The sequence below is a fragment of the Schistocerca piceifrons genome, chromosome 1, assembly GCF_021461385.2.
Source record: "Schistocerca piceifrons isolate TAMUIC-IGC-003096 chromosome 1, iqSchPice1.1, whole genome shotgun sequence".
Classification (NCBI taxonomy): domain Eukaryota; kingdom Metazoa; phylum Arthropoda; class Insecta; order Orthoptera; family Acrididae; genus Schistocerca; species Schistocerca piceifrons.
Window position 1 is genome coordinate 365,950,018 of NC_060138.1, and position 9,725 is coordinate 365,959,742.

Genomic DNA, 9,725 nt, shown 5'->3' on the forward strand with positions numbered 1-9,725 from the left:
TTTCTATTAGCCCTCGTCTTTTTACCTACTTGATCGTCTGCTGCCTTCACTACTTCATCCCTCAGAGCTACCCATTCTTCTTCTACTGTATTTCGTTTCCCCATTCCTGTCAATTGTTCCCTTATGCTCTCCCTGAAACTCTCTACAACCTCTCGTTCTTTCAGTTTATCCAGGTCCCATCTCCTTAAATTCCCACCTTTTTGCAGTTTCTTCAGTTTCAATCTGCAGTTCATAACCAAGAGATTGTGGTCAGAATCCATATCTGCCCCTGGAAATGTCTTACAATTTAAAGCCTGGTTCCTAAATCTCTGTCTTACCATTATATAATCTATCTGATACCTTTTAGTATCTCCAGGATTCTTCCAGGTATACAACCTTCTTTTATGATTCTTGAACCAAGTGTTAGCTATGATTAAGTTATGCTCTGTGCAAAATTCTACAAGGTGGCTTCCTCTTTCATTTCTTCCCCCCAATCCATATTCACCTACTATGTTTCCTTCTCTCCCTTTTCCTACTGACGAATTCCAGTCACCCATGACTATTAAATTTTCGTCTCCCTTCACTACCTGAATGACTCTTTTATCTCGTCATACATTTCATCAATTTCTTCATCATCTGCAGAGCTAGTTGGCATATAAACTTGTACTACTGTAGTAGGCATGGGCTTTGTGTCTATCTTGGCCACAATAATGCGTTCACTATGCTGTTTGTAGTAGCTAACCCGCACTCCTATTTTTTTTATTCATTATTAAACCTACTCCTGCATTACCTCAATTTGATTTTGTATTTATAACCCTGTAATCACCTGACCAAAAGTCTTGTTCCTCCTGCCACCGAACTTCACTAATTCCCACTATATCTAACTTTAACCTATCCATTTCCGTTTTTAAATTTTCTAACCTACCTGCCCCATTAAGGGATCTGACATTCCACGCTCCGATCCATAGAACGCCAGTTTTCTTTCTCCAGATAACGACGTCCTCTTGAGTAGTCCCCTCCCGGAGATCCGAATGGGGGACTATTTTACCTCCGGAATATTTTACCCAAGAGGACGCCATCATCATTTAATCATACAGTAAAGCTGCATATAAAGCAGTAAATAACAACAATCTCAAATCTATTGAGAAGGACTGCATGGCAAAATTAGTCAGACTTAAATTTTCGATTGTTGGTGATGTTCCAGAGGAATATAAATGTTTTACACATGTCAAATATCCACTCTTGAAAAGTGTCTCAATGAAACTCTTAAAATCAAGGTTTTGAGTAATTTTGTAAATAACATAAGCATCCTAGTTAAATGATATTTTGTACGGTTCAGTTATTTCATTGGATTGCACTTGAATTTCATAGTATTTTACTTAGCTGAAATGTACCTTCTTAGATTCTTCCCAGCTCCCTTTGAAGTTTGAAGATTTGCCCCTTCCACTTCATTTCAAATTATTATATTCACAGTACATAATTTTGTTGTTGCAGGGAAAAGAAGAGAGAAAAAGAAAGAGATGAGCTGTGGAAAAGGCTTGCAGAACTGGAGGTGAATAATAAAGTAAAAAAGAAATAACCCTAACATGATTAAGTGATGTACTATAAAGAAGAATCATAGAACTTTATTTGCTGTTATATTTGTTGTGTGATGAACGTGTGTGGTGACCAGACTAAAAGCTCTCGGTGATTGTCAGTGTTAGTCTGGTAGAGCAAATGGGAAAAGTAGCAGCCAGATTGGTGCTAAGCTAAATTTGTAAGAATGTGATTACTTCAGCTTCTAACTTGTCTTGAGAGTTGGGAACATGATGTCAGAAGCTAGAAGCAGCAAGACTGGGCAGGCGGGATTATTCGGGATTATTGTTCACCTCTGTGTGTACCTCCAAACCCAGATAATTCTTAGCAGATAAACTGAATATTGATGTGCATCCACCAAGTGCTACTGTTCTGCACAAATTGTTGGCATTTCCACTGACTGAAATCTTAATAAATATTAAATATATTTGATGAGATATTGTATAGCATGTATACATTTAAAAATGCCTCAGAAAATAAATCTGCAACAAAATTAATGTGTAAATCAAAAGTTTTTATTTAAGTGTGCTTGTAGGCAATTTGTTTACTTTTCAGATGATTGTAAATTCATCAGTGCTACTCCTTTCTGTTTAAAGTTCTGTTTTCTGATTTTTTTCCCCTAAAATCCAAATAGTCAAAGTTTCACTGTTTATTTTTGTGATGTTGGAGTAGATATTTATGGTAATACAACATTAAAGAAAACAGTTTTTGCCTATATGACCTGTCAGTCTTTTATAAAAGATATCAACTGAGCCTTCGGATGTGTGGAGCAGGCTTTGGGTGCCCCTTTTTTTATTTCTGAAATGAATTCTTTCACATTTTTCCATTCCCTCCCCCCAAAAAATAACTTTGTGTGAAACATTACCTGCCAACATCACTTTGAATGTAACATTTGTAAATGATCAGAATTTTGTAAGTGCTAATTGTTTTTGGAAAAGAGAGTGGTTGACTGCACATTATTTATTTATTTATTTATTTTGAAGAGCTGAATTTGTAAGGTAATATTGGACAATTTTTTCCAGTCTGCTGCTGAGTGACTGTAATGTCATAGTATTAGCAATCACATTGTTGTTCAAATATTAAAAAAAGTATATATGTATATTCCACAAAAGAACTGTATTCATCAGTCACCTAGTTGTTGGACACTTATTAGTTTAATAAAGAAATGCTTAATGTTTTACTGGAATTGTTCTGTCATTCTGTAATATTATCAATTCCAGAATTGTGTATGAGGCTTGAACAGATGCTAGCATTATGTGGATTCTCATAATTGTTTTATAGTGGACGCAAAATGAAATTTAAGCTGTTTTTAGAGTTCACAGGATAATTTTAGATTATGTTTTCTTGTAATATAATGATTTATTATTCTTGTTTTCTTTTTCTTTTGTAAAAATTTCACTTTATCATTGTTCAGTGTACCAGTAGCAGGTAATGTTTATTCTGTTGAGCAGGATAAAACATTTCGAGGCAGGACCTCTTTGATGTTAGTTATGCTTAAAATAGCATTCCAATCGAATAATGGAATTCACAAACCCGTCACGCCCTGCTCTTTGTAGCAATGAATAAATGGTATTTGTGCAGATACCTTGAAAGTGATTCAGAAAATTTGGGATCATTTATATGCCTTTGATTTCATGAGGGATAACATTTGTTAATCTAAACAGATATGTGTCGGTATTTATTATGCAAAGACTGATGAAAGGGTTACAGTAAGCAGTAATGAAAGTTGTCAAGCTCCTGTCAGTCAGGCTTCTTATTGTGCCAGAGCCCACGAATGTTACTAAAAATGGGCAAATTTATCAGAATTTAATCACTAGTCTTAGAAATAACAAATTATAACAGATGCTACTGATACTGCCATTTGCAAAAGCAAAGCTATCAGTCTCACGCTGTAAAAGGGTGCACGCAGTAGTCATGTTTAGGCAGCAGCCCCATACATTATACATGTGTAGGTGTGGGTTTAACAATTTCACTTGATTATTGTAATACATAAGTATCATGATTCTTCTCAAGTGCATTGCTTTTTGTTCAGCTTCTAGTGTCCAAACATGGTTTTATTCCAAATTAGAAAAAATACAAATTTCATGTGCTTTTTCTTGACCATATCTTTGATACTTGAACACTATTTTGTGGGAAACATCATGTGATTGATCATGCATTCACTTTTCACATGCCATGGTATAGGACAAACACTTTTCAATTATGAACTGAGAGCAGTTGTCAAAAAAAGTAAATTCTGCAATTACTAAACCAGGTTGTGTCTTCTAACTCTTCAGGAATGATTTGCACTTGTTGAGTAGCCAAAGATAATAGAACAAAACAAAAAAAATTGGTTATGTGAAAGATTTCCATGAATTAAAACAGCTGCTAACTTGATACTTACATTTTCAGTTAATAAAAACAAATTCTTATTTGTGAGCAGTGTCGATATGTAAACAGTTTGATAGTGCATAATATTTGTACCTATCAATCTACCTTAATTTCCATTGTATACGTGATAGAGTTAAAAATCATACATAAACATAATTTTATACATAATTTTGCTGTGGCATTATTTAAAAACATGGCGGCATAGGCACCTACCCAAGGCCCCCCCCTCCCCCTGTTTACACCTTAATATTCACTACCCCCCCCCCCCCCCCAAGACCCCAATGTAAGACGCAAAGCATGTTCTGTTGTTTGAAACAACAGAATATCTTCCATTTGGCTCCTGTTTCTCTTCTTATTTTCACCACTAGACAGGTTGAGTTAGAACTGCTCTTTTCTTTTCTTTTTTTCTCCCTCTTTTTATAAATGTTGTGATTCCCACTGCAATTTACACATCGTCAGTTTGACTGAATTATCAGATACAGAAAAACTGAGGAAACCAGCATGTCAGCCATGTTCAATAAGAGGGAAATTAATGGACCTGTAATATGTGAGGTCTGGTTTTGACCATGAAGTGACACTGTCAACAACAATCATTTCAGCACTCTTATGTGCTGGCAAATACCTTGTCTTTTTTGGGTAAAGCACTAGAGCATTTTGTTTGAGAGAGAGAGAGAGAGAGAGAGAGAGAGAGAGAGAGAGAGAGAGAGAGAGTGTGTGTGTGTGTGTGTGTGTGTGTGTGTGTGTGTGTGTGTGTGTGTGTGTGTTTGCATGCTCATTTATTCCCATCATTGGTTTTATTGCCTCATTTTATAGTTGCTATGTGTATAGTTCTAAAAATATGTTCCTACAAAATTCCTGTACAGAAAAGATGTTCTAAAAATTCAAAGTGACTGATGAGACTGCAGGTTTTATCTTTTGATAAAAAGGAGAAACTTTTGGCTTTGATATGACAAGAGTCCCAGTTCATAAACAGAATGTATTGTTTGGTAATGTAACAGTTTGATTTTGTAAATGATGTGATTATGCATTTGTAAACTATTCCCATGCACAGTGAACCATACAATCTGAAGGCCGGTGGAAGTTTATAAAGTATGTGAGCCTGTACTGTGAAATGTGATAAATGTTAATGGGACAATTTTGTCACAGAGCAAAACCAGAGATTTATCATGAGTACTATATAGATTTTTTTCACATTTCACATTACAAGGCATTAAAGAAATCACAAAACATTTTATTCTTGTTTCCAGCTTATCATTACAAAACATATGGTGTATTTTGTTGTAGTTTGCTGTGATTCATATTTTTGTGATGATCACAAAACTTCCGCACATACGTATTTGTGTGTGTGTGTGTGTGTGTGTGTGTGTGTGTGTGTGTGTGTGTGTGTGTGTGTGTGTGTGAGAGAGAGAGAGAGAGAGAGAAGAGAGAGAGAGAGAGAGAATTAAAGTGTGCTTGTACACACAAATTTTGTTTTGTGTATCTGTTGTATTAAAGTGAATTACAGAAAATCACATGTTTTAAAGTTGTCTCCAGGATTTAACAACAGTTATCAATTCATGAGTAATAATGATGTGTATGTATTTTACTTCTGAATTTGTTGAATGTTTTTATTGTGTGCATGCAAGGATGTAAGAATTCAACTCGTTTTTGCTTTGTGAGACTGTAATAATTGTGTACTGTAATGAGGAAGAGTCATTCTTGCACATAATGTCATTTCTTAGTTTTAATACCTCCACAGTGCTGTTTACTAACTTTATATACAGCTGATTGAAACCTGAATGCATATTGTCACATGTTTACTATGGGCGTTAAAATACTGCCATTCTGTAGACTCGTGTCAACTGAAGCTAATAAATGTTGACACATTTACCCAACTATTCTGTGCCAAATCACAGATGACCATATATATCAGTTACTTTGCATAACATAGGATAATTCATACTTGATTTAAATTTTTGTATGCTGTATTTACTTAGACCTCAGCTGGTACAAACTAAATGTTGAAATGTCTACATGGTTGCCTAAAAAAAAAGAGACAGAAGGAGAAAGGGAGAAAGAGAGAGAGAGAGAGAGAGAGAGAGAGAGAGAGAGAGAGAGAGAGACAGAGAGAGATAAATATATATGGGTAAAAGAATGCATTTTTAAGGAATTGAGTGCTGCAGAGGTGATGTACATCAGTAATTTCTTGACTGTTTATATGCCACATCCCTTTTGTAGAGAAGTGAGATGTACCTAAATAATGTGTAATTGAAGAAAGTTGTCTTTCTCAGGACATTTCCACATAAACAGAACTTGTTACAGAAGCAAAACAACAACTAGTGCTGTTAATCCACTTTCTCGCCATTGTTGCATGTTAGAAACCCTACCCCCAGATCCAGCAGTGTTATTTTATATGTAAATAATGTGCATCAGTGAGAACATATACTTTCCCCATTTCTTCCCTCCAGATTTGAGAAGTAACGGATCTGATGGAAAATGCCTTTTATAGGAATCTGAAGTGTCATGGAAACTATTAGTATGTATATTGCATTGAAACCAAATTTTAAATGAATAAAGAGTTGCAACTTGTGCTGTATAGTGTGTTTGTAATCATCTCAACCAAAGATATTCTTCCAAAACATTTATCATTCCTCACAGCTGCAGTTACACAAATTCCCATTTTGTCCAGATCTGTAGCTAACTTTAGAATATTCAATTTCTGTTTCTGTCAATAACATATTATAAATGTGCTGTGTAACTGCTGCCATTTTAACAGGTTTTTATTGGCTAATAAGGCTATACATTCCAGAGAAGTTTTTTCATGTGAGGGAAACAAATTTTATACACATGCAAAAAGTAAACAGAGAAACTTACCTTTTTTACCAGTCACAGGTAGAACTGACTGCTTGACTACTGTTGGCAAAGTCGTTATCATGTGAGCCAATATAAATGTGGCCCAAGGCATATTTCTCTGCCTCTGATATAATTATACACTTGACAGTGTCACATTAATGCTACCACCTGTCAAAACCCTTAATAATCACCTTCTATAGTGCGGACGTGCAGGAAGTGTCAGTGAGCTTCAAGAAGACCGAAAGACATTGTGGAACCCAGCCGACTCAAGTTCCATTACCAGCTGTGCAGGGTTTATCAGTTGAGGATCTACAGCCAGTGTGGTTGAGGTGGCTCCACAGACACTCAATCGGGTTTGAATCTGGGGAGTCTGGTGGCCGGGGGATAATGGTATACTCATTTCGGTTCTTTTCGAACCACAGACATACACTGCAAGCTGTGTGACATATTGTTTGTCCTGCTGTAGATGCCATCATGTAGAGGAAAAACAAATGTCGTGTAGGGGTGGATATGGTCCCCAAGGATAGATGGGATACTTTTGTTGATCCGTTGTGCATTCCAGAATGACAAGATCACCCAGGAAATGCCATGAAAACATTCCCCAGACCATAACGTTCCTTCCTCAGGCTTGGATGCTTTCGACAATTAAGGCCTTCAGCACATAGCAATGATTGGTATACATAATGTGATATGGTGTCCGGTAACTGGCTATACTTGGAGTTAACTGTAATAGTATTTTTAGACTGTTTTTTTTTTGTGTGGGTTAGGCCACTATTGTTTTGGCACACCTGGCCGTAATACACAAAATGTTTGGAATAGGCCGTTATTGCTTTACACACTGTAGTCAAACATTGGGCAAGATACACATGAGGCATTAATGTTCATCATCCGTATCATCATTTACAGGGATGGTGTCGCCACATGGCTGTGCAGATGTCTTCAAGTTACGGTAATAACCATTGTACACCGGGTGTACAAATTGCAGCAAGGTCATTAAATCGGTCTTTTTCAATTTGCTAATAGCGTGTCCATTGGGATATAGTACGTCCAGAGTCTCAATTAGTTTCGACCCTCGTTTAGTAAAACTGACGTCGGCAAATGGGACATCTGGCTCATTGTAGTACTTACAAAACATATGGGGATATGATGCTTTATACTGAAGCCACCGAATATGGAACCATTGCACCCTGGTATTTTGTGTAGACACTTTACGGTTACAAACGTTTCTTTCTAAACGTACTGTTGACATGAAATCATTCCTTGTCATCGGTATAGCAGTGAAGGGTTGTTGTTTTCATGCAGTGATAATGACAGCCAATCAGAGGGTGTGTATATGTTCGGGTGAAATTTCCTGTTCGCCGCGATGATACCGAAGTCCTGGTCACATGGTAGGTATGAATGCCCACTGACTAGGAATTTATGGTGGATTACTTCTGGTGTGAAGTCTGCATATAGAACCACAAATTGACACAGTAAGGCCATTTTTATATTCTGATTTTGCCCGCCACATTGATCTGCGGACATAATCAGTTGCTTTATTTGGACATTGTGTTTAATGTAATGCATGAGACATGATCCAATTTCTTGTGGTCCTCGGGATGCTTTGCCCTCACTCCATACATACACGTTAGCTTTCTTGGTACATTGGTCGCATATTCCAAGGCAGTATGTCCACAATTGCTGCTTGTAGTAACAGTTACCTGTCGTAAGTACCGGTGTCGGTAAAGTCATCATCAAATCAAAGGCAATCACGGTCATATCGTTCTCCTAATGACTCCCTTTTACTGCATCATGATGCATTCCCGTCTGCATGCTTCGGCCTTTCGTTGATGTAACACTCTTTCACATTCCCATTTACCCTTCTCCTCCACGGTGTCAGCTGCAGCATGTTTGATGTTATAGAGGTCACATTTATGGCAGGAATCATTTACAGGGAGATGAGAGGACAGATTAAAATGTTGTATTAAATATCTGGCCAGACATGTAGTACGAGACCAGATCATCATGCTCGGCTTTATATAAATGGTATAATTCCCCATGCTCAGGTCTGGTGACAAATACTTCTGATCCACTGTTTCATTCATTCGTGCATAATGGCTCCGATATGCTGGAAACCATTTTATGCAGTTCTCTACCGTAACCGTCTTTGCTATTGGTGTTTTGTTTTTAGCAGGGCATGTGCCTCGCTTATTGATGGGTGGGGTTTGGTGCTGCACTTTGTGCAAGAGAACTCTTGTAATCCTACCAATTGATATCTCAAAATGTTCTTAAAGAATGTTCTACAGATCTTCACATCCACTCCCTCTTCATTCTGGAAATGGTATAGGCGTGTTGCTACTCATAGCAACACTGTAGTACTAGAAGAACACGCGTGTGCCATCGGAATTACCTTCGGCATAGCAAAAATGTATGCCGACTCCAAGTCAAAACTACCTAATGCATAGAACAATTCAAATAGATGTTGCTGGTGTTCAAGTGAAAATCCTTCTGACAAGTGTGTGCTCCGAGGTGGGACATTTCTTTTACACTACGTTTCCCTTCGTGTTAATGTCTTCTTTGCCTTTTGATTGGTTTTCTTTTCAAATGTTCCATGACCACAGGTGTGCACTCTGGACCCGTTTTCTTCCTCATTGCGGTGCAATTAACGGTACCGGTACTACAATCCCCCTCTGATATGTCGATGGTTGACGTGGGTTGTGTGGTATCCTTCGATGTACTGGGTAGATTGGGCTCTGCTAACAGGACGTGTAACTCATCAGCTGTACCATGTACATGCTGGCTGAATCGGCCAGGTGCACATCCATGTCTGAGGCATCAGTAGTAGTGTCCGATCCAAATGGGTCTGAAATGAAAATGTTCCCGAACTGCACCGGTGTCCATATCAAATCATATGAGTCCAACAAGGGAACATAACACCATCCTTACCTCGCAATGCGGATTCGGCCACTGGGGCTGCTGTACATGTCGTT

The 9,725-nt window shown here is 37.6% G+C and overlaps 1 protein-coding gene across 2 annotated transcripts in view; it reads left to right on the plus strand.

Moving 5' to 3' along the window:
* The window catches only part of LOC124785919 (serine/threonine-protein phosphatase 2A 56 kDa regulatory subunit epsilon isoform), a 277,259-nt gene extending 270,760 nt beyond the window's left edge, over positions 1-6,499 (plus strand). For both annotated transcript variants that reach the window (XM_047254221.1, XM_047254220.1), the window contains one exon: positions 1,474-6,499. Coding sequence is in view for 1 of the 2 variants with exons in the window: in XM_047254220.1 (XP_047110176.1) it covers positions 1,474-1,558 (85 nt within the window). In the remaining variant the exon portion in view is untranslated. The remainder of the gene's footprint in view (positions 1-1,473) is intronic.
* Positions 6,500-9,725: the final 3,226 nt, after the last annotated feature.